At 44.7% G+C, this 25,150-nt stretch overlaps 1 protein-coding gene and 1 pseudogene across 2 annotated transcripts in view; one reads left to right on the top strand and one right to left on the bottom strand.

The window, feature by feature from the left end:
* Window positions 1-20,270: 20,270 nt before the first annotated feature.
* LOC116480055 (glutathione S-transferase P-like) lies at window positions 20,271-20,717 on the top strand (annotated as a pseudogene).
* A 672-nt stretch (window positions 20,718-21,389) lies between these two features.
* The window catches only part of PYM1 (PYM homolog 1, exon junction complex associated factor), a 26,563-nt gene continuing 22,802 nt past the window's right edge, over window positions 21,390-25,150 (bottom strand). For both annotated transcript variants that reach the window (XM_032173453.2, XM_032173454.2), the window contains exons 2-3: window positions 23,407-23,500; window positions 21,390-22,342 (exon numbers count right to left, since the gene is read on the bottom strand). In XM_032173453.2, the coding sequence (XP_032029344.1) occupies window positions 21,859-22,342; window positions 23,407-23,500 (578 nt within the window). In that variant the 3' untranslated portion in view covers window positions 21,390-21,858. The remainder of the gene's footprint in view (window positions 22,343-23,406; window positions 23,501-25,150) is intronic.

The following is a 25,150-nucleotide window of genomic DNA, read 5'->3' as shown; positions in this document are numbered from 1 at the left end:
GGTGGCACACACTTGTGGTCCCAGATACTCAGAGGCTGAGGTGGGAGGATCACTACACCCCAGGAGGAGGAGGTTGCAGTGAATTGAGATCATGCCACTGCACTCCAGCCTAAGTGACAGAGTGAGACCCCATCTCAAAAGTAAATAAATTAATTAAATAAAATAAACAAGCCAATCTGAAAAGTCTACGTCCTATGATGTAGCTTGTATGTATGATTCTAACTATATGACATTCCGGGAAAGGCAAAATCATGGAAACAGTAAAAAGATCATTGTCGAGTTGGACGTGATGGCTCATGCCTGTAATCCTACCACTTTAGGAGGCTGAGGCAGGAGGATCCCTTGAACCCAGAAGTTCAAGACCAGCCTGGGCAACATGGCAAAACCTCATGTCTACAAAAAACCAAAAACGGCCGGGCGCGGTGGCTCACGCCTGTAATCCCAGCACTTTGGAGGCCAAGGTGGGCGGATCATGAGGTCAGGAGTTCGAGACCAGCCTGGCCAACATGGTGAAACCCCGTCTCTACTAAAAATACAAAAATTAGGCCGGGTGCGGTGGCTCTCGCTTGTCATCCCAGCACTTTGGGAGGCTGAGGCGGGCGGATCACGAGGTCAGGAGATCGAGACCACGGTGAAACCCTGTCTCTACCAAAAATACAAAAAATTAGCCGGGCATGGTGGCGGGCGCCTGTAGTCCCAGCTACTCGGAGAGGCTGAGGCAGGAGAATGGCGTGAACCTGGGAGACGGAGCTTGCAGTGAGCCGAGATTGCGCCACTGCACTCCAGCTTGGGCAACAGAGCGAGACTCCGTCTCAAAAAAAAAAAAAATTAGCTGGGCGTGGTGGCAGGCACCTGTAATCCCAGCTACTCGGGAGGCTGAGGCAGGAGAATCGCTTGAACCTGGGAAGTGGAGGTTGCAGTGAGCTGAGACCATGCCATTGCATTCCAGCCTGGGCAGCAGAGTGATACTCCATCTCAAAACAAAAACAAAAACAAAAATTAGCTGAGTGTGGTGGTGTGTACCTGTGGTCCCAGCTACTCGGGAGGCTGAGTCAGGAGGATTGCTTGAGCCCAAGAGATCAAGGCTATGGCAAGCTGTGGTCACACCCCTGCACTCCAGCCTGGGCGACAGAGTGAAATCCTGTTTCAAAAATTAATTAATTAGGCCGGGCACGGTGGCTCATGCCTGTAATCCCAGCACTTTGAGAGGCTGAGGTCAGGAGATCGAGGTGAGGAGATCGAGACCATCCTGGCTAACACGGTGAAGCCCCGTCTCTACTAAAAATACAAAAAAATTAGCCGGGCGTGGTGGCGGGCGTCTGTAGTCCCAGTTACTCGGGAGCCTGAGGCAGGAGAATGGCGTGAACCCGGGAGGCAGAGCTTGCAGTGAGCGGAGATCGGGCCACTGCACTCCAGCCTGGGCGACAGAGCGAGACTCCATTAGGAGATATACCTAATGTAAGTGACAAGTTAATGGGTGCAGCACACCAACATGGCACATGTATGCATATGTAACAAACCTGCACATTGTGCACATGTACCCTAGAACTTAAAGTATAATAAAATATATATTTTTAATTAATTAATTAATACATGCATTTATGTATTTATGTATGTATTAATTAAATACATGCATATATGTATATGTACATATTTATGTATGTGTCCTCTAAAATGTTAATAAAGGAATAAACCCACCAGGACAAGGAGAAGAGTCAATGCATGGGAGATGACAGCATATTTTGGAAGAGGGAAATCAAATAGAGGAGTGATAACATATAGTTTGGAGAGAGTTGAAGCCTAAATGCCCATGGAAGGTGAAACAAACAGGAAGCAAGCCAATTTATGCCCCGACCCTGTCTCCTTTTTTTTGAGACAGAGTTTTGCTGTTGTCACCCAGGCTGGAGTGCAATGATATGATGTCGGCTCACTGTAACCTCTGCCTCCCGGGTTCAAGTGATTCTCCTGCCCAGCCTCCTGAGTAGCTAGGATTACAGGCATCTGCCACCACACCCGGCTAATTTTTTGTATTTTTAGTAGAGACGGGGTTTCACCGTGGTCTCGATCTCTTGACCTCGTGATCCGCCCGCCTCAGCCTCCCAAAGTGCTGGGATTACAAGCGTGAGCCACCGCGCCCAGCAAAAGATTGCTTTTTAAATATATAATTTATATTTTTGGATAGGAGAAAACATCAGTGCCATGAAATGAAAGGTGCTTTTTTTTTTTTTTTTTTTTGAGTCTCACTCTGTCGCCCAGGCTGAAGAGCAGTGGCGTGATCTCGGCTCATTGCAACCTCTGTCTCCCGGGTTCAAGTGATTCTCCTGCCGCAGCCTCCTGTGTAGCTGGGATAACGGGCGAGCACCACCACGCCCGGCTGTTTTGTATTTTTAGTAGAGATGGGGTTTCGCCATGTTGGCCAGGCTGCTCTCAAACTCCTGACCTCAAGTAATCCACCTTGCCTTGGCTTATCAAAGTGAAAAGGTGCTATTTTTTTATAATTCAAAGAACAAGAAAAAAGTCATGGAAATTTAAAGTATGATAACCAACAGAAAAACATTCCATTGGAAAAGCTGGAAGCTAAAGTCAAGGAAATCTCTAAGTAGAACAAAAAGACTAAATGAGTGACAATAGGAGTGAAAAGGATAGAAAACTCAAATGTCAGTTGAGAAGATATAATATCAGAAAGGAAGAACAGAGAGAGAAATAAGGAGGAAATTACCAAGGAAATAATATGAAAATGCTTTCCAGGCCAGGTACAGAGGCTCAAGCCTGTAGTCCCAGCACTTTGGGAGGCCAAGGCGGGAAGAACTTGAACCCAGGAGTTTGAGACCAGCCTGGGCAACACAGGAAGACCCCATCTCTACAAAAAATAAAAATGAATTAGCCAGGCATGGTGGCAAGCACCTGTAGTCCCAGCTATTCCGAAGGCTGAGGTGGGAAAATCTCTTGAGCCTGGGAGGTCAAGGGTACAGTGAGCCATGTTTGTGCCACTGCACTCCAGTCTATGTGACAGAGCAAGACCCTGTCTCAAAAAAAAAAAAAAAGCTTTCCAAAACTGAAGATCAGTCTCAAAATTTAAAAAAGTGTTCTAAGCATTCAGAAAGATAAAAATAAAGATAGAAATATACCAATCACATCATCAAGTTAAAGAGCGGATCCCAAAAACTTTCTTTTCTTTTCTTTTTTTGTTTTTTATTTTTTATTTTTTGAGACAGAGTCTCGCTCTGTTGCCCAGGCTGGAGTATGCAGTAGCACAATCTTGGCTCACTACAGCCTCTGCCTCCCGGGTTCAGGCTCCCGAGTAGCTGGGATTACTGGGATTACAGGCGACCACCACCACACCCGGCCAATTTTTTTTTTTTTTTTGAGACAGAATCTTGCTCTTTCTCCCAGGCTGGAGTGCAGTGGTGCGATCTCGGCTCACTGCAACTTCTGCCTCCCGGGTTCAAGCAATTCTTTTGCATTAGCCTCCCAAGTAGCTGAGATTACCGGCACCCGCCGCCACACCCGACTAATTTTTTTGTATTTTTAGTAGAGACAGGGTTTCACCATGTTGCCCAGGATGGTCTTGATCTCCTGCCCTCGTGATCCGCCAGTCTCGGCCTCCCAAAGTGCTGGGATTACAGGCGTGAGCCACCTCGCCTGGCTTTTTTTTTTTTTTTTTTTTTTTTTTTTTTTTTTTTTTTTTTTTTTTTTTTTTGACGGAGTCTCGCTCTGTCCCCCAGGCTGGAGTGCATTGGCGTGATCTCCGCTCACTGCAACCTCCGCCTCCCGGGTTCACGCCGTTCTTCTGCCTCAGCCTCCCAAGTAGTTGGGACTACAGGCGCCCGGCTAATCTTTTTTTTTTTTTTGTATTTTTAGTAGAGACAGGGTTTCATCCTGTTAGCCAGGATGGTCTCAATCTCTTGACCTCGTGATCCGCACGCCTCCGCTTCCCAAAGTGCTGGGATTACAGGTGTGAGCTACCGCGCCAGGCCCTTTTTTTGTATTTTTTTAGTAGAGATGGGGTTTCACCATGTTGGCCAGGCTGGCCTCAACCTCCTGACCTCAGGTCATCTGCCCACCTCGGCCTCCCAAAGTGCTGGGATTACAGGCATGAGCTACCGCACCTGGCCCCTAAAACTTTCAAAGAGAAAACACAAGTCATATATTAGGTATCAGGAATGAGATGACATCTGTTTCCTCAATGCAATATTGAAGGCTAACATTAAAAAAGCAATGCCTTTAAAGTTCTGAAAGAAATTATTTTAACCTAGAAATAAATACCCAGCCAACCTATAAATCAAATGTGAAAGGTGAATAAAGGCATCTTCGGAAATTCAAGCTCGCAATTTATCTTTATTGTACCTTTTCTCAGTAAGGTGTTGTAGGGGCCAAAGGAAAACTTCCCCTCTAGCCTCTGAAGGTTCACTGAAAACTCAACTCTCACAAAAGGCAGATTGATTGGAGAAAAGGCATACAAGGCATACAAACTTATTAATGTGTACAGGGGAGACAGCTGTAGAATGATTATCCTATCCCCAGTGTGGTGCAGAAGCTTATATACCATCTTGAGGTTACAGATAGAATGGGGCTCAGAGCATGGCCAAAAACAGGCTACAGTGGTAAATCAGGTTATAGTGGCAAAACAGACAATGGGAAGGAGGGAAGAGGCCTGGTTAGCAAAGGTGGTCTTGTTCTGCAAATGAAACCTCTCAAGCAGCAGCCCTCAAAGAGGATTGATGGTACATGTTTCTTTCAGGAGTTTAAAGGTGTCAGAATCTCAGTGAATCTTCTCTGGATTTGGGCAAGGGAAGGCCAAGCTGTGTCAATGCAGATTCTTACAGATGCAAATCTTCCCCCACAAAATACAGCTTTACAGAGTTACTGTTTTCTGGCTCTCTGACAGCCATCTCAGAATATATCAAATAAATATATTTTGGGGTAAAACATTTTTATTTCCTTCAGTCCCCATTTTGAAACTTTAAAATGATTCAAATATTAAAAGTCAGGTTGATAGCTTCGGAGAGATTTGAGTTGAAGGTTGTCAGATAGAGAGAGGAGCTGACAAATTTGGATAAGCAGGAAAGAGCAAATTTAAATATATCATCCCATATCTTCATTAATCAGAGTCTTAGTTCTGAGAATAGATCAGTTTGGTTAAACAGCTGTGTCCCATTCTAGGAGGTGCCACTGCGGATGGGCTAGGTCTCTATTTATGATGCAGGCAAACAGATCTTTAATAAGAGTCATTTATATGGAAACGGAAGAAAAGCAAAAGCTAATGTCTGGAGTAGTCTATAAATTCATTTTTGCAGAGTCTCTAAAGTATCTTCAGATTGCCAGTGCAATCTGACAGATTTTTCTGAATTGTAATTCGAACCAGGTGTTCAGGTGAACTTTCTGAGTATTCTATACATTAGCAAGCCAAATGCTGTTTCTACATAAGTTGCTGTGGTGATTTCTCCTGGAGTTTACATCAAGCTATCTAGCTTCAGTATGCAGGGCTTCAGTAAAAGCACAATTTTAATTTTTGGTGAGTCCAAGTCAGAAAAATTGTAGGAAAATTTGAAAACATTAGTTTGGAGACTTGTATCTGGGAAAGAATTCAGATTCAGTCCAAATTGTAGACAAATAATAAAGACTCAAAAACAATGGCCAAGGCTACAATCTAATATCATGGGTACTATATTTTTTTCTGAAACATAATTTTTCTCTTTCCAGTTCCCCATTTCTACCAAAGATAAATAATAATAGGATCAATTTATTTGCAAAATACATTTTACTTTTATTATACGTGGCCTGATTATCTGCATAAAGTGCAGCAAGAATAGTGATTGGTCATATAGTATCTTTTAAAGTTGTCTTTGCTGAAATTTTTTTTTTTTTTTTTTAAATGGAATCTCATTCTGTCTCCCAAGCTGGAGTGCAGTGGCGTGATCTTGGCTCACTGCAACCTCTGCCTCCTGGATTCAAGCAATTCTCCTGCCTCAGCCTCCCAAGTAGCTGGGATTACAGGCGTGCACCACCATGCCCAGCTAATTTTTTGTATTTTTGGTAGATATGGGGTTTCACCATGATGGCCAAGCTAGTTTTGAATTCCTGACCTCAAGTGATCTGCCTCCCTCAGCCTCCCAAAGTGCTAGGATTACAGGCATGAGCCACGGTGCCTGGCCAGAATTTTTTAATAAGGAATTTTAGATTCGACTTTTAAAAGCCTGAAGGCTAGAAACCCACATCAAAGATTTATCATCAGATTGTGTTTATAACACCTATATGAATCTGGTGAATTCTTTTCTTCTCAAGGTCCTCAAAATACCTTGAAATTCCTAGACCTGGGCTGGGTGCATTGGACCATGCCCATAATCCCAGCACTTTGGGAGGCTGAGACGTGCGAATTACTTGAGGCCAGAGACCAACCTGGTCAACACAGCAAAACCCCATCTCTACTAAAAATACAAAAATTAGCCGGGCATGATGGTGGGTGCCTATAATCCCAGCTTGGGAGGCTGAGGCTTGAAAATCACTTGAGCCTGGGCGGCAGAGATTGCAGTGAGCTGAGATCACGCCACTATACTCCAGCCTGGGTGAGTGAGACACCATCTAAAAAAAAAAAAAAAGAAAGAAAAGAATAAAAGAAATTCCTAGACCTGTCAGAAAGTGACATTCTTTACTTATCACAAGTCAGAAACCTTGTAAGGGAACTATGTAGACAAGGTAGCAGGCCAGGCTTTCCAGGAGGCTTTATATCAACTCTACAAGGTCTATTTCAATTCCTGAAAGCAATCTGGTCATATCTGAAAACATGCCAATCCAGTCACAGCCTTAATACAATAAGGCTCCAATTGTGTCTCTTTACAAAAGAAAACAGATTCTTATTGAACTTATTCAAATAACCATATTGCCACAAACTAAGAATACTCACAGTTTCTGAATTCTGGAGAAATCAGGCAGAGAAAAGTAAATATTTTGATTTTGCTCATAGAAGTATAATTTGCCCAATTGTTATAAACTACAAATAGCTCAAGGCCAAGTGCAGTGGTTCATGCCGTAATCCCAGCACTTTGGGAAGCCAAGGCTGGTGAATCACTTGAGCCTAGGAATTCCAGACCAGCATGGACAACATGGCAAAACCCCATCTCTAAAAAAATACAAAAATTATCCAGTGGCATGCCTCTGTAGTCCCAGCTATTCAGGAGGCTGAAGAGGGAGGACTGATTGAGCCTATGAGCTCAACGCTGCAGTGAGCCATAATTTTGCCACTACACTCCAGCTTGGGTGACAGAGAGAGACTTTGTCTCAAAAACAAACATTAGGCCACACACAGTGGCTCATGCTGTAATCCCAGCACTTTGGGAGGCTGAAGCAGGTGTATCACTTGAGATCAGGAGTTCGAGACCAGCCTGGCCAACATGGTGAAACCCTGTCTCTACTAAAACTAGGAAAATTAGCTGGGTGTGGTGGCATGCGACTGTAATCCCAGCTACTCAGGAGGCTGAGGTGCAAGAATCACTTGAACCTGGGAGGCAGGGGTTGCAGTGAGCCGAGATCATGCCACTCCACTCCAGGCTGGGTAACAGAGACTCTGTCTCAAAAAAAAAAATAATAATAATAATAATAATAATAATAATAATGATAAAGGCTGGGTGCAGTGGCTCATGCCTGTAATCCCAACACTTTGGGAGGCCAAGGTGGGTGGATCACAAGATCAAGAGTTCAAGACCGACCTGAGCAACATAGCAAGACCCCATCTCTGCAAAATCTTTTAAAAATAGCTAGGTGCCAGGCATGGTGGCATAACCCTGTAGTCCTAGCTACTCGGGAAACTGAGGTGGGAGCATCACTTGAGCCCAGAAGTAGTTCTAGGCTACAATGAGCAATGATCATGCCACTGTACCCTAGTCTGGGCGACAGATTGGGATCCTGTCTCTAAAAAACAAAACAAGGAGCCAGGTGCATTGGCTCATACCTGTAATCCCAGCATTTTGGGAGGCCAAGGTCAGAGGATTGTTTGAGCCCAGGAGTTCAAGACCAGTCTGGGCAACATGGTGAGACCATATCTCTACAAATATTGTTTAAATTAGCCAGGCTTTGTGACATTAGCCAGCTAGTCAGGAGGCCAAGTAGTTTTGACAGTTTAATTAAAAGGTAAGCAAAAATTGGCCAGGTGAAGTGGCTCACGCCTGTAATCCCAGGACTTTGGGAGGCCGAGGCAGGTGGATCACAAGGTCAGGAGATCGAGATCTGGCTAACACAGTGAAACCCCGTCTCTACTGAAAATACAAAAAAAATTAGCCAGCTGTGGTGGTGGACGCCTGTAGTCTCAGCTACTCTGGAGGCTGAGGCAGGAGAATGGCATGAACCTGGGAGGCAGAGCTTGCAGTGAACCAAGATCACACCACTGCACACTCCGGCCTGGGTGACAAAGTGAGACTCCATCTCAAAAATAAATAAATAAATAAAATAAAATAAAAATACAAACAATTAGCTGGGCATGGTGGCGGGCGCCTGAGTCCCAGCTACTCTGGAGGCTGAGGCAGGAGAATGGTGTGAACCTGGGACACAGAGCTTGCAGTGAGCCGAGATCATGCCACTGCACTCCAGCCTGGGTGACAGAGCAAGACTCAATCTCAAAAAAAAAAAAGTAAGCAAAAATATTTTACTGTCTCTTATTAATATTGCACAAAAACCTTGTTTAAAAGAGAAAGTCAAATTCTATCTTTGCATGTGTATTATTAATGCCAAAGCTAATTTTAATAAAATCTTATAAACAAATCCATCCAATTTCAACCAATTTTGACCACACAAGGTAACATTTTCATAAACCTTTTATAGCCTCTTACAATTTTTCCATTCCCTTTTTTTCCAACTTTTTATACCCATTTAGTTTTATCTATTATCATTCTTCAATTTAAAACAATTTTTTTTTTTTTTTGGAGACGGAGTCTCACTCTGTCACCCAGGCTGGAGTGCAGTGGCATGATCTCAGCTCACTGCAACCTCTGCCTCCTGGATTCAAGCGATTCTCCTGCCTCAGCCTCCTGAGTAGCTGGGACTATAGGCACCCACCACCATGCCCGGCTAATTTGTGTATTTTTAGTAGAGATGGGGTTTCACCATGTTAGCCAGGATGGTCTCCATCTCCTGACCTTGTGATCCGCCTGCCTCAGCCTCCCATACTGCTGGGATTACTTTGCATACAGAACTGTTTCTCTTGTATGTAGTAATTTTTTGTTTGTTTTTTGTCGTTTTTCTTTTCTATCTAGTAGTTTTAATTACACATATTCATTACAATGTTAGCTCTTAGTAACCCTAATTTTTAGTGTAAAACCTAGGAAGTAGGCAATTTTAATTATGTACCAGATGCAGATCTCAGGGCAAAGGACAGATCTGTGAAGACGCTGCCTGGAGGATCCAGCCACTCCAGCATGGCCAGGAGGCACAGCTGGAATAGTGAGGACGGGGCTGGGTGCTGTCCTCGGGCCTCACCAAGTCCACTTTGTCTAGACCTGGAAATCTAAAGGCTCAAATTCAAAGACATAAGCTCACAGACAAAACAAGGAACTATCAAAAAATATCAGAAGCAATAATTTTATGACCTTAAAATATCTAGCAGAGATAACATAAACCTAGGAGACTGATAGACCCAGGCAAAAACAATGTCTAAATTAAATTTTGAAGATGTTTCTGTTTGATTTTTACCAATTTTTGAACTGGTTTTATTTACCAAAGATTATTAAAGTCACTTGAACTTGAAAAGCATTTGAGCTTATTTACTTAATTTATGAGTATTCATTTATTTATAATCTAGTTTGATACCATATAGACAATATATAAACATAGACATGTACACATATAACATAAACATACAAACAAACACAAATAAAGACTTTATATTTTTATTTTTAAAAATTTTAGCCATGAGACTGGTAAAACTCACTAGTTTAAAAGGACAGTTGGATTAAAACCCTGCCTTTGTAAATGGAAAACGTTAAAGTGTATTTTTTTCAATCCTGATCCTTCTGTAATTTGTTTCACAATGGCTGAAGCCCTGAGTTTTAGAGAAAACAAAGTGGCAAATTTATATCTCAAAGCACAGAAAGAAAATTTAAGCTTTTTGAAAAAGGAGTTTGGGTGTGTTAGAGAAAGATTAAAAATCAATGCCATTCATAGCTTGCCAGGAGCTTAAAAAAAAAAAGCACTGGACTCGGTGGCTCATGCCTGTAATCCCAGCACTTTGGGAGGCTGAAGTGGGAGGATTATGTGAGGTTGTGAGTTCAAGGCCAGCCTGGCCAACATGGTGAAACCCCATCTCTACTAAAAATACCAAAATTAGCTGGGTGTGGTGGCGGGCACCTGTAATTCCAGCTACTTGGGAGGCTGAGGCAGGAGAATCGCTTGAACCCAGGAGGCACAAGTTGCAATGAGCAAAGATTGCACCACTGCACTCTAGCCTGGGTGACAGAGTGAAAAAAAAAAAAAAAAAAAAAAAAAAAAAAGGCCGGGGTGGCTCACCAAAACCACACTGGGAGGCCGAGGCGGGCGGATCACAAAAAAAAAAAAAAGAAAAAAAAGGGGTGCCAAGGAAACACAAAATCATAAGAATTTACCATAGGATTTTACAAGGAAACATACAGATGAGCCTAGAGGGAATTTGGAAATCTTATTAAAATAATCAGCTAAATCCCAGAAAGTTGTATTTTGGAGACTAACCTAGCTAGATGGTTTTTAATTTAGTCTCTGTTTTCTCACTGCATTGCTGAACTCAGGGCAGGGCCCATTAATGCAAAGCATTTGCAGTTTGGGGGGCCTAATAATTTAAATAATTTAAATATGTGAAAGCAGGCACAGCTGGAAAACAGAGCACCCAGCTCTTTAAATATTATATATATTTTTTTATTATTATTTGTTTATTTTTTTTTTTTTAGACAGAGTCTTGCTCTGTTGCCCAGGCTGGAGTACAGTGGCGTGATCTCAGCTTACTGCAACCTCTGCCTCCCAGGTTCAAGTGATTCTTGTGCCTCAGCCTCCTGGGTGAGTAGCTAGGGTTACAGGCATGTGCCACAACGCCTGGCTAATTTTTTGTGTTTTTAGTAGAGATGGGGTTTTACCATGTTAGCCACACTGGTTTAGAACTCCTGACTTCAGGTGATCCACCTGCCTCGGCCTCCCCAAGTGCTGGGATTAAGGTGTGAGCCACTGCGCCCGGCCTAAAAACCAAGAATTCTAATTTTACATTGAATCCTTGGTCCCCCCAAAAGAGGGAAATACCATGAGACTAGCACCATGTTTCCACAGTGCACCTTACTGCAAGGACATTCCCCCAAAGCTGGTGGGTAACCAACACCAACCAACCCACTCTGTGATCAGCCCATCCCCCATGGAAGTTTTTTTGTTGTTGTTCTTTTTTTTTTTTTGAGACGAAGTCTCGCTCTGTCACCCAAGCTGGAATGCAGGGGCGCGATTTCGGCTCACTGCAACCTCCGCCTCCAGGATTCAAGCGATTCTCCTGCCTCAGCCTCCTGAGTAGCTGGGACTACAGGTGTGCACCACCATGTCCGGCTAATTTTTGTATTTTTAGTAGAGACGAAGTTTCACTATGTTGGCCAGGCTGGTCTCGAACTCCTGATCTTGTGATCCACCCGCCTTGGCCTCCCAAAGTTCTGGGATTACAGGCGTGAGCCACTGCATCCGGCCTCCCCCTGGAAGTTTTATCCCTTGATGGTGAATGCTCTCATAGCCTCCAAGTGTACTAATCTGTAGTCTCCTGCAGTAACAATTATTTATCACAACTGAAGTCAACCACCTCCAAAACTGCAGCTCTTACCAGTGACTTGCCAGTCATCACAAACACAAAGGTCAAGTTATCTCATAGTACAAAGTAACCCCTGGTACCTCTAAAAGTCAAAGACAGGCTGGGCATGGTGGCTCACGCCTGTAATCTCAGCACTTTGGGAGGCTGAGGTGGGCAGATCACCTGAAGTCCGGAGTTCGAGACCAGCCTGACCAACATGGAGAAACCCTATCTCTACTAAAAATACAAAATTAGCCGGGCATGGTGGCGCATGCCTGTAATCCCATCTACTCTGGTGGCTGAGGCAGGAGAATGGCTTGAATCCGGGAGGCGGAGGTTGCTGTGAGCCGAGATCACGTCATTGCACTCCAGCCTGGGCAACAAGAGTGAAACTCCGTCTCAAAAAAAAAAAAAAAGTCAAAGACAGAAAGACATCAGATAACTCAATACAAAGCTTTAAACCTGAGAAGAATATGTCCACCATTCTTCAGACTCCATAGGAAGAGAGAAGACCCAAAAAAAGGGGTTAGTGGTGCCTTTTTCTGTGTTCCTTAAAGGGTCTGAGTCACTGTAAGTTCCCTCTAAGCCAAATGCAGTGGCCCACACCTGTAATCCCAATACTTTGGGAGGCCAAGGCAGGCAGATCAATAGAGCCCAGGAGTTTGAGACCAGCCTGGCCAACATGATGAAACCCCGTCTCTACTAAAAGTACAAAAATTAGCTAGGCGTGGTGGTGCACACCTGTAATCCCAGCTACTCAGGAGGCTGAGGCAGGAGAATCGCTTGAACCCGGGAGATGGAAGTTGTAGTGAGCTGAGATCGCGCCACTGCACTCCAGCCTAGGAGACAAGAGCAAGACTCTGTCTCAAAAAAAGAGTCCACTCTCTGCTTCCATAGCACCCTGTGTATGTCCCTATTAGGGTATTTATCACATTGTACTGTGGTTGGGTATTTACCTGTGTTTCCCTTTAGTTTCTAGAAAGGAAAATTTATTCAACTTTCTATTCTTCTGGCCTATAGAATGCTCTTGAAAAATGTTTTTATTTTCAGTATTTTCATTTATTCAAATTCTATGACTTGTTGCTTTCCCAAGGAAGAGATCCTTTAACATTTCCTTTTTCTCAAGGCCGGGCGCGGTGGCTCACGCTTGTAATCCCAGCACTTTGGGAGGCCGAGGCGGGCGGATCACGAGGTCAGGAGATCGAGACCACAGTGAAACCCCGTCTCTACTAAAAATACAAAAAATTAGCCGGGCGTGGTGGCGGGCGCCTGTAGTCCCAGCTACTTGGAGAGGCTGAGGCAGGAGAATGGTGTGAACCCAGGAGGTGGAGCTTGCAGTGAGCCGAGATGGAGCCACTGCACTCCAGCCTGGGCGACAGAGCGAGACCCTGTCTCAAAAAAAAATAAATAAATAAAATAAAATAAAAAAAAAACCATTTCCTTTTTCTCCTCCTCTCAGCCAATTATATTACACCACACAGCCAGTTGTTCATTTGGGGTATAACCCCTATCCCTTCCACTGCAATAGAGCATCTTCTTTAATCTCCAGGAGAGAATGGAATGCATTCCTGATCTTTAAGAGGTGGCAATATTGACCAAAAAATGTACCTTCTTCATCCTAGATTTTCTATCCTCCTCAATTTGTTCATCTAGGTTATATTTCGGAAGGAGAGGAAGATCTAGATACCCTCTCCCGAAATTCTTGGGAGCCTGGGGAGAAAAAATTTTCTAACAAAATAAACCTATCTGTTACTCTGAAAAAAAGCTGGAGTCTAGGGTCAAGGTAACTTGCAAACATTGGCTCCTCCTAGTACCACCTAGTGGACAATAATAAACTAACACATAGGTTCTGAGCCCGTGAAAGTAAATGACCAGTCCTAAAATAACTCACTTCCAGATCCCTAGAATCCTGCTATTTGCACGTTATGACAGAATCACATGCAAGGTGGAGAGCAAGATTAAATAAATGGCCTTAGAAATAGAAAAGAAAGTCAGGGGATAATTTAATTTGCCATAAGCTACACGGGCCCATTGGGGAAGTAATTAAAATAATATCCTTCTACCTCACACATCCCAAATATAGGAACCAGAAGAAGGAAAGGATGTGTGATACCTCAGCCCCTCACAATTGATTGTATTGGTGGCTTTCAAATTTATTTTATATATATATATATATATATATAGTATTATGTACAGTTATGTGTTGCTTAGCAACAGAGATGTGTTCTGAGAAATGCATCATTAGGCCTTTTCGTCACTGTGCAAACATTATAGAGTGTACTTACATACTAGATGGTATAACCTCCTACACACCTAGGTTATATAGTATGGCCTATTGCTCTTAGGCTACAAACCCCTATGGCATGTACAAGCATCTACTGAATACTGTAGGCAAATGTAACACAATAGTAATTTATTTGTGTATCTAAACATGTAAACATAGAAAAGGTACAGAAAAATTAGGATATAAAAGGTAAAAAGTGGTACACCATGAATGGAGTTTGCAGGACTAGAAGTTGCTCTGGGTGAGTCAGTGAGTGAATGTGAAGGCCTAGGACATTATTGTACACTACTGTAGACTTTATTAAAGTATACTTAGCCTGCACTAAATTTATAAGAAAGTATTTTTCTTCAATAATAATTTAACCTTAGCTTACTATAAGTTTTTTTTTTTTTTTTTGAGATGGAGTCTCACTGTGTCACCAAGTAGAGTGCAGTGGTGCAATTTCAGCTCACTACAACCTCCATCTCCCAGGTTCAAGTGATTCTCCTGCTTCAGCCTCCCGAGAATCTGGGATTACAGGCACGCACCACCACACCTGGCTAAGTTTTTGTCTTTTTAGTAGAGACAGAGTTTCACCATGTTGGCCAGGCTGGTCTCGAACTCCTGGCATCAAGTGATAAACCCACCTCGGCCTCCCAAAGTGTTGGGATTACAGGCATGAGCCACCGCACCCAGCTGATATTTTTACTTTACAAACTTTTAAATTTTTTGTTAACTTTTTGACTCTTTTGTAAAAAACACTTAGCTTAAAACAGAAACACATTGTACAGCTGTACAAAAATATTTGTTTATATCCTTATTCTATAAGCTTTTTTCTATTTTTATTTATTTACTTACTTATTTTGAGATGGTGTCTTGCTCTGTTGCCCAAGCTGGAGTGCAGTGGCGCGATCTCAGATCACTGCAACCTCTGCCTCCTGGGTTCAAGCAATTCTCCTGCCTCAGCCTCCTAAGTAGCTGGGATTACAGGCACACGCCACAGTGCCCAGCTAATTTTTTTGTATTTTTAGTAGAGACCGGGTTTCACCATGTTGGCCAGGCTGGTCTTGAACTCCTGATCTCAAGTGATCCGCCTGCCTCGGCCTCCCAAAGTGCTGGGATTACAAGGCGTGAGCCACCATGCCCGGCTCTTTTTTCTATTTTTAAAATTTTTATTTTATTTTATTTGTATTGTATAAACTTTTTTGTTAAAAACTAAGACATGGGACAGGGCGCAGTAACTTTTAGTAATGTTTTAGTGACTTTTAGTCTCTACTAAAAATACAAAAAAAAAAAAAAACATAGTCGGGCGTGGTGACACACGCCATAGTCCCAGCTACTCAGGGAGGCTGAGGGAGGGGAATTTCTTGAACTCAGGAGGCAGAGGTTGCAGTGAGCCAAGATCGCACCACTCCACTACAGCCTGGGTGACAGAGGGAGACCCCATCTCAAAAAAACAAAACAAAACAAAAACAAACAACAACAACAAAAAAACCTAACACATGGGAGCTGGGCGTAGTGGCTCATGCCTGTAATCCCAGCACTTTCAGAAGCTGAGGTGGGCTGACTGCTTGAGCCTAGGAGTTTGAGACCAGCCTGAGCAACATAGTCAGAACTCATCTCTAGAAAAAAAATTTTTAAATTAGCAGGGTGTGGTGGCACACGCCTGTAGTCCCAGCTACTAAGGACGCTGAAGTCCAAGGATTTAAGGCTGCAGTAAGCCGTTATCGTACCACTGCACTCCAGCCTAGGTGACAGAGATCCTGTCTCAAAAAAAGAAGGCTGGGAGTGGTGGCTCACACCTGTATCCCAGCACTTTGGGAGGCCGATGCAGGCAGATCACTTGAGGTCAAGAGTTAGAGACCAGCCTGGACAACATGGTGAGACCCCGTATCTACTAAAAATGCAAAAATTAGCCAGGCATGGTGGTGCACCTGTAATCCCAGTTATTGGGGAGGCTGAGGCAGGAGAATCATCTGAACCCAGGAGGTGGAGATTGCAGTGAGCCTAGATCGTGTCACTGCACTCCAGCCTGGGCAACAGAGCAAGACTGTGTCTCAAAAAAAAAAAAAAAAATTAACTGAGCATGATGGAGTAAGCCTACGGTCCCAGCTACATAGGAGGCTGAGGCAGAAGGATCACTTGAGCCCAGGAAGTCAAGGCTGCAGTTAGCTGTGTTTTCACCACTGCACTCCAGCTTGAATGACAGAGAGGTGCTGCCTCACAAAAACAAAAACAAAAACAAAAGTTAACACACATATTAGCTTAGACCTACACAGGATCAGGATCATCAATATCACTGTCTTCCACCACCACATTTTGTCCCACTGGAAAGTTTTCTGGGGCAATAACACACATGGTGCTGTCATCTCCTATAACAATGCCTCCTTCTAGAATACCTCCTGAAGGAACTTCCTGAGGCTATTTTAGAGTTAACTTTTTTTTTTTTTTTTTTTTTGAGACAGATTCTCACTCTGTTGCCCAGGCTGGAGTGCAGTGGCATGATCTTGGCTTACTGCAACCTCTGCCTCCCAGTTCAAGCAATTCTCCTCCCTCAGTCTTCCGAGTAGCTGGGATTACAGGTGCGTGTCACCACACCTGGCTAATTTTTGTATTTCCTAGTAAAGCGGGGGTTTCACCACGTTGGCCAGGCTGGTCTCGAACTCCTGACCTCAAGTTATCCACCCTCCTCGGCCTTCCAAAGTGTTGGGATTACAGGCGTGAGCCACTGAGCCCGGCCAATAATGGTTTTTAAAGTATAGATTCCTGTAAGATATCTAAATTTACAAAGCATCAAACATCTCTGTATAAGCCAATTAAATCTCACATATAAAATCTCTATAACTTTATAGGGATCCTATGAAAGGGAACTCAGGCTGCTTTTGGTCTCACACTTGACTGGGGTGCTCAGTCAAGTACTCATTAACTGTTCAGTTGTGTGTGAGGCACTAATTGTCCCCCATCTTCTGTTCTGCACATGACTTGCAGCCTCATTCAAATATTTGAGAATGTACTATGTCAGGGACTGAGCATGCAATGATGATAAATACAATCTCAGGGCTTGAGGAGTTCATAGTTTAATAAGGAGGAGGGCTGGCTGGGCACAGTGGCTCAAGCCTGTAATCCCAGCACTTTGGGAGGCCGAGGCTGGCAGATCCCCTGCGGTCAGGAGTTCGAGACCAGCCTGACCAACATGGAGAAACCCCATCTCTACTAAAAATACAAAAATTAGCCAGGCGTGGTGGTGCATGCTTGTAATTCCAGCTATTTGGGAGGCTGAGGCAGGAGAATCGCTGGAGCCTGAGAGGCGCAGGTTGTGGTGAGCTGAGATTGCGCTCTAGCCTGGGCAACAAGAGCAAAACTTTGTCTCAGAAAAAAATAAAAAATAAATGCTACTACAAAAGTTAAGTTTGAGCTGGGCGCAGTGGCTCATGCCTGTAATCCCAGCACTTTGGAAGGCTGAGGCGGGAGGATCACTTGAGGTCAGGAGTTCAAAACCAGCCTAGCCAATATGGTAAAACCTGTCTCTACTAAAAGTTAAAAAAAAAAAAAAAATTAGCCAGGCATGGTGGTGCATGCCTATAATCCCAGCTACTCAGGAAGCTGATACAGGAGAATCGCTTGGACCTGGAAGGTGGAGGTGACAGTGAGCCGAGATCACGCCACTGCACTCCAGCCTGATGACAGAGTGAGACTTCGTCTGAAAAAAAAAAAAAAAAAGCCAGGAATGGTGGCTCACACCTGTAATCCCAGCACTTTGAGATGCCAAGGCTGGTGGATCACTTATGTCAGGAATTCAAGACCAGCCTGACCAACATGGTGAAACTCTGTCTCTACTGAAAATACAAAATTAGCCAGACATGGTGGCACACACTACTTGGGAGGCTGAGGCAGGAGAATCACTTGAACCTGGGAGGCAGAGTTTGCAGTGATCTGAGATCGCGCCATTGCTCTCCAGCCTGGGCAACAACAGCGAAACTCCATCTCAAAAAAAAAAACAAAATTAAAAAAAAAAGAAGGCCAGGTGTGGTGGCATGAGCCTGTAGTCCCAGCTACTTGGGAGGCTCAGGCAGGAGAATCGCTTGAACCCAGGAGGCAGAGGCTGCAGTGAGCCGAGGTCACGCCACTGCACTCCAGCCTGGGTGACAGAGCAAGACTCTCTCAAAAAAAAAAGTAAGTTTGGAGTTAAAAAGCAAACAAATAAGGGTGCATAAATTAACATTTGAGAGTACAAGGCAGGCGGATCACCTGAGGTCAGGAGTTCGAGACCAGCCTGGCCAACATGGCGAAACCCTGTCTCTACCAAAAATACAAAAATTAGCCAGGTGTGGTGGCACACGCCTGTAATCCCAGCTACATGTAAAAATAAGCATATATATATACACATATATGTATATATGTATGTATATATGTATATATACTTATGTGTATATATTATATATATGTGTGTGTGTATATATATATGTATATGAATAAAGGAAGGCTTCCCAGAGAGAATAACATTTAAGAGAGCCAAAGGATAAGAAAAATTTCATTAGGGGCCAGGCTCGGTGGCTCACGCCTGTAATCTTAGCACAATGGGAGGCTGAAGCAGGCAGGTGGCTTTAGCTCAGGAGACCACCCTAGGTAACATAGCTAAACCCCATTTCTATCAATTAAAAAGAAAAGTTCATTAGGGGGTCAGGAAGTGTTCTAGGCAGAGGGACAAGCAGAGGCAAAGGACTGAGACTCAGACAGAATATGGGTCATTTAAAGAACTGAAAAAAGTTCAGTATAGCTACAGCATTGAGTTCGATCAGAGTTGGAGAATGGAAAGATATGATGCTGGAGTTAAGCAGGGCCAAATTATGTGTGAGCTTATGAATCAGGCTAAGAACTCTGAACTGTTGAGATAGTTCATTACAGCTGACTTCCCACTCCTTTCGTCTCTACCCCCACAGCTAGCTAAAGAAAAAGGCTGCGATAAATGAGGGTATGGAAACCAGAGGACATGTAAAAATTAAGTGACAGATCTTTTGCATGTAAGTTCCTCTACATGTATCACTAATTTGCCCCACAATGCCATCTTGGGGTGGCATCGAAGAAGGTCAAATTTCAAAAGAGCTGTACTAGGTGCAGCTGTGAAATAAGATTATCTTCAGAAACAGGAAGGAAAGTACAAAACTTCCATTGCTATTCAGCACACTAATGGCAACATATAAATTAACATGTCAAGTTAAATTTGTTCTAAGTTTCATTTGATTATAACACTAATTCATTTACTGAAGTCTCAGCAAACATGCAGAAATCAGTGTTGCTAATTTGGTCATAAACTCACAATTTTCAAAAATTAAATACCTCTGGCCAGGTGCAGTGGCTCACGCCTGTAATCTCAGCACTTTGGGAGGTTGAGGCAGGTGGATCACCTGAGATCAGGAGTTCAAGACCAGCCTGGCCAACATGGTGAAACCTCATCTCTACTAAAAATAAAAATAATTTGCCAGGCGTGGTGGTGCACGCCTGTAATCCCAACTACTCAGGAAGGAGGCTGAGGCAGGAGAATCGCTTGAACCCAGGAGGTGGACATTGAAGTGAGCTGAGATCATGCCACTGCACTCCAGCCTGGGTGACAAGAGCCAAACTCCATCTCAAAAAAAAAAAAAAAAAAAATTAAATACCTAAGGCTGGGCTCGGTGGCTCACGCCTGTAATCCCACCACTTTGGGAGGCCGAGGCAGGTGGATCACCTGAGGTCAGGAGTTCAAGACCAGCCTGACCAACATAGTGAAACCCAGTCTCTATTAAATACAAAAAATTACCCAGCACTTTGGGAGGCCGAGGTGGGCGGATCACAAGGTCAGGAGATCGAGACCACGGTGAAACCCCATCTCTACTAAAAATACAAAAAATTAGCCGGGCGTGGTGGCGGGCGCCTGTAGTCCCAGCTACTCGGAGAGGCTGAGGCAGGAGAATGGCGTGAACCCGGGAGGCGGAGCTTGCAGTGAGCCGAGATTGCGCCACTGCACTCCAGCCTGGGTGACAGAGCAAGACTCCGTCTCAAAAAAAAAAAAAAAAAAAAAAAATTAGCCGGGCGTGGTGGTGGGCGCCTGTAATCCCAGCTACTTGGGAGGCTGTGGCAGGAGAATCACTTGAACTCGGGAGGCGGAGGTTGCAGTGAGCCGAGATTGCGCCATTGCCCTCCAGCCCGGGAAACAAGAGGGAAACTCTTGTCTCAAAAATAAAGTAAATAAATAAATACCTCACCCTCATCTATACCAACTACAAGGTGGGCAAGGGTGACTTATGTGAAGGCACGCCCCAGGCAACTGAAGCCTTTTGAGACCCTGCCGTCCCAGAACCAGGGAGGCTAGGCCTTCCTTGTGGGCGACCAGATCTCCTTCGCTTACTACAACCTGCTGGACTTGCTGCTGATCCATGAGGTCCTGCCCACCAGCTGCCTGGATGTGTTCCCCCTGCTCTCGGCCTACATGGCACAACTCAGTGCCCGGCCCAAGCTCAAGGCCTTCCTGGCCTCCACTGAGCACCTGAACCACTCCATCAACGGCAACAGGAAACAGTGAGGGCTGGGGGGACCCTCAGCGGGAGGCAGGGGCCATTTGCCTCCCTTTCTCCAGGACCAATAAAGTTTCTAACAGAAAAAAAAAAATTAAAAGAAATATTGGGCTGGGCGTGGTGGCTCACACCTGTAATCCTAGCACTTTGGGAGGCTGAACTGGGTGGATCACCTGAGGTCAGGAGTTTGAGACCAGCCTGGCCAACATGCTGAAACTCCGTCTCTGCTAAAAATACAAAAATTAGGGGGGTGTGGTGGTGGGTGTCTATAATCCCAGCTACTCGAGAGGCTAAAGCAGGAGAATTGCTTGAACCCAGCAGGCGGAGGTTGCAGTGAGCTGAAACCGCGCCACTACACTCCAGCCTGGGAGACAGAGCGAGACTCCATCTCACAAAAAAAAAGAAAAAAAAAAATATCGGCTGGGCACGGTAACTCACGCCTAAAATCCCAGCACTTTAGGAGGCCAAGGTGAGTTGATCACCTGAAATCAGGAGTTCAAGACCAGCCTGGCCAACATGGTGAAACCCCATCTCTACTAAAAAATTAGCCAGGTGTGGTGGTGGGCGCCTGTAATCCCAGCTACTCGGGAGGGAGGCTGAGGCAGGAGAACTGCATGAACTCAGGAGACAGAGTTTGCAGTGAGCCCAGATTACACCACTGCACCCCAACCTGGGCAACAGCACAAAACTCTGTCTCGAAAAGAATAGAAAAGAAAAGAAATCACTCCCAATACTTGTCTTCCTGTGCCAAACTCAGGAGATACAATATCTACTAGGAGCTGAAAATAAGGAGGCAAAGCCAGACATGTCTACTTGTGTTTATTCTCGTTTTTGCTTTTTTTAAAAAAAAAAAAAAAAAAAAAAAAATGAGGGATGGAGAGGGAAATAACCCATAAACACCGCGAACAGGAACCAAGACTCCCAAGACTTGGGCATACTCCCTCTACCCTCAGCCTCAGTTCTCCAAGAGATTCCCACCCACCTGATTTTCTTTTAAACAAGACACCCAAATCAGCAGCAAAGGTACCTGGGGTAGCCACTGAGATTCTGAACACTGGGAATGGGAGGGGGAAAGTCCAAAAAGTAGAAGTTGAGAAGAAAAGGGAAGGATTGAGGGAGATGCTAGGCTCTGGAGGACAGAGCTGGGCCGCAAGAAGTGGAAGTAAGCCAGTATGGGGGGTACCCCTCCTGACTGCTGTTGCCCGTATTCCCCCAGACCCCAGAGAGCCCCATGGTTTATTCTGCAGTCCATTCCCTATTCCCCAAAGGCCTCAGAGGCCTAACTCCAAGTCCTCTAACTCCTCTTCTAGCACCCTCCTCCTTGCTAGCTTTTCCAGCTGCTCTTTGCTGGGCTGGCTGACTTCCCCAGCCTGGATCCGCTGCTGCAGCTCTTCCACCTGCCGGAGCTTCTTCTTCAGGTTCTTTATTTTCTTGGCTTTCTCAGTGGTGGCAGCTGAGTCAGGCTGGTCAGATGCAGCTGTGGGGGCTGCCCGGGAGCCCTGTGGAGCACTGGGGAGTTGGGCTGTCTCTTCCAGGGACACCTTATCAAGAGTCCTGCTCAAGGCCTCTGCCTCTCCTTTCTCTTGCTGCTGCCGCCTCTTCTCCTTTCGCTTCAGGTTGCGTTTGGCTGTCTTGGAGAGGCCTGGTTCACCACCTTCAGGCCTGGATGGGGTGACAGGAGCAGTGGCCTCAGGGCTTAGCCCTGGGGGCAACTCTGGTTTACTCTTGAAAAACTTCACATACTTGTTTTCATATCTGCAGGAAACAAAGGATGTCAAGAGTTTCAGAGAATCACTGACTTTTTGATCCCTTTTCTTAAACTTCCAAACACTTCATCCTCTTTACATTCTTGCTTCCTTTTTTTGCTGTTGTTGTTTTTGTGGGGTTTGTTTTGTTTGTTTTGTGGGGTTTTTTGTTTTGTTTGTTTTTTGAGATGGAGTCTCGCTCAGTTGCCCAGGCTGGAGTGTAATGGCACAATCTCAGCTCACTGCAACCTCCACCTCCCAGGTTCAAGCGATTCTCCTGCCTCAGCCTCCCGGGTAGCTGGGATTACAGGCGTCTGCCACCACGCCTGGCTAACTGTGTATTTTTAGTAGAGATGGGGTTTCACCATGTTGGTCAGGCTGGTCTTGAACTCCTGACCTCAGGTGATCCACCGATCTTGGCCTCCCAACGTGCTGGGATTACAGAGAGCCACCATGCCTGCCTGTTTGTTTTTGGGACAGAGTCTCGCTCTGTCACCAGGGCTGAAGTGCACTGGCGCAATCTCGGCTTACTGCAACCTCCCACTTCCTGGGTTCAAGAGATTCTCCTGCCTCAGCCTCCTGAGTAGCTGAGATTACTGGCTCGTGCCACCACGCCTGGCTGATGTTTGTATTTTGTAATTTTGTATTTTTAGTACAGATGGGGTTTCGCCACGTTGGCGAGGCTGTTCTTGAACTCCTGACCTCAAGTAATCCACCCGCCTAGGCCTCCCAAAGTGCTTAGATTACAGATATAGGCCACCGGGCCTGACTACCTTTCTCTCTTTATGGTCCCTCCCCAACTTTCCTCTGCTCTGCAGGAAAGGTGCAGCAAAGTCCCTAGAACCTAAAGCTCTGGAGGTTCTAATGAACAGAGGTCAAAAGTATAGGACTAGTGATCTGTAACCCTCACTCATCCCTGAATCCCAGACTCTTTCTCTGCTTTCTCAGATAGTTGCCCCCACTTCCATTTCCTTGGGGCTTAGGAGAGTCCTCCCTGAACTTGTAGGCATAAGGATATTCTACCCTTCTGTAGGGACCCCATCAGAAAACCCCTACTCAAGCCTAACCACATACACTGGGACCTCCTCCTGGGGCACATATCCTTCTTTCACCCTCCGCTGCTTGCGCCAGGTCCCGTCAGGTCGCTGTGTTGACGCGATATACTTGCCTAAAATAAGAAAAATTAAGTTGAAAATTACTCTTATTTTCAAACATTTTACAAGATGAGACAAGAATGTATAAATGCACATACCATCTCTCAGCACCCATTCATCCAAATGCAACCATTAAGGCTCCTTTTCTCATACCAACACTCAATCCCTCTCTCATTATTTATTTACCGAGTGCCAATACACTGTACAACAAACAATCCTTGCCCTCATGAAGATTCTATTTGCATAATTTAGTAGGTAAGACAGGATAGGCACAGAGGAAGAATTTTGTTAAAAAACCAAGGCAATAGCATGGGAACATGAAAGGCAGTAAATGAACAAGAGGCTAAAAAGACGCAAAAACCATAGGGAGGAGAAACGACAAGAGCGGATGTTGTAAAGGAGAAATTTTATTTAGATGGAACTTAAAAAAATAGGTCAACTTTTAGGAATTCATACCATAGATATATACCCAGCAGTACACGAGGATGTATTTAAAGGGTATTTGGTTTTTGTTTCATTTTGTTGTTTTTTTTCAGATGGAGTTTCACTCTGTCACCCAGGCTGCAGTGCAGTGGTGCATCTCAGCTCACCACAACCTCCACCTCCCAGATTAGGCAATTCTCCTGCCTCAGCCTCCTGAGTAGCTAGGATTACAGGCCCCTGCCACCACATCCGGCTAATTTTTGTATTATTAGCAGAGATGGGTTTCGCCATGTCAGCCAGGCTAGTCTCAAACTCCTGACCTTAGGTGATCCTCCCGCCTCGGCCTCCCAAATTGCTGGGATTATAGGCATGAGCCACAGCGCCTGGCCTTTAAAGGGTATTCGTTGATGCATGATTTAAATTAGCAAAAAGCTGGCCAGGCACAGTGGCTCACGCCTATAATCCCAGCACTTTGGGAGGCCGAGGGGGGGGTGGTGAATCACGAGGTCAGGAGTTCGAGATCAGCCTGACCAACATAGTGAAACCCCATCTCTACTAAAAATACAAAAAAAATTAGCCGGGCATGCTAGAGCATGCCTGTAGTTCCAGCTACTCAGAAGGCTGAGGCAGGAGAATCACTTGAACTCAGGAGGCGGAGGTTGCAGTGAGCCGAGACTGCGCCACTGCACTCCAGCCTGGGCAACAGAGCAAGACGCCATCTCAAAAAAAAAAAGAAAGAAAGAAAATTAGCAAAAAGCTGAAAGCAACTTAAAAGGCCATCAATAAATGAATAATTAGACAGCACTTTGGGAGACCGAGGCTAGTAGATCCATTGAGGTCAGGAGTTCGAGACCAGCCTGGCCAACATGGTGAAACCCTGTCTCTACTAAAAATACAAAAATTAGCCGGGTGTGATGGCACACGTCTGTAATCCCAGCTACTGGGGAGGCCGAGGCACGAGAATTGCTTGAACCTGGGAAGAAGAGGTTGCAGTGAGTCTCAAAAAAAATAAATGTTCTGACACTGACTAGTGTTCAAGATATACTAAGTGAAAAAGCAAGCTATAGGATAACATGTGGAGTAGTGGTCCTATAACTTTTTTTATTTCAGGACCCCCTTTACACTGTTATTTCGTAATGTGCATATCATTATACAATATTTATTTATTTATTTTGAGATGGAGTCTCACTCTGTCACCCAGGCTGGAGTGCAGTGGCGCAATCTCAGCTCACTGCAAGCTC

Source organism: Hylobates moloch, unplaced genomic scaffold (genome assembly GCF_009828535.3).
Source record: "Hylobates moloch isolate HMO894 unplaced genomic scaffold, HMol_V3 SCAFFOLD_13, whole genome shotgun sequence".
Taxonomy (NCBI): domain Eukaryota; kingdom Metazoa; phylum Chordata; class Mammalia; order Primates; family Hylobatidae; genus Hylobates; species Hylobates moloch.
The sequence above is the reverse complement of the archived record's forward strand: the minus strand, read 5'-3'. Positions and strand labels throughout refer to the sequence as shown.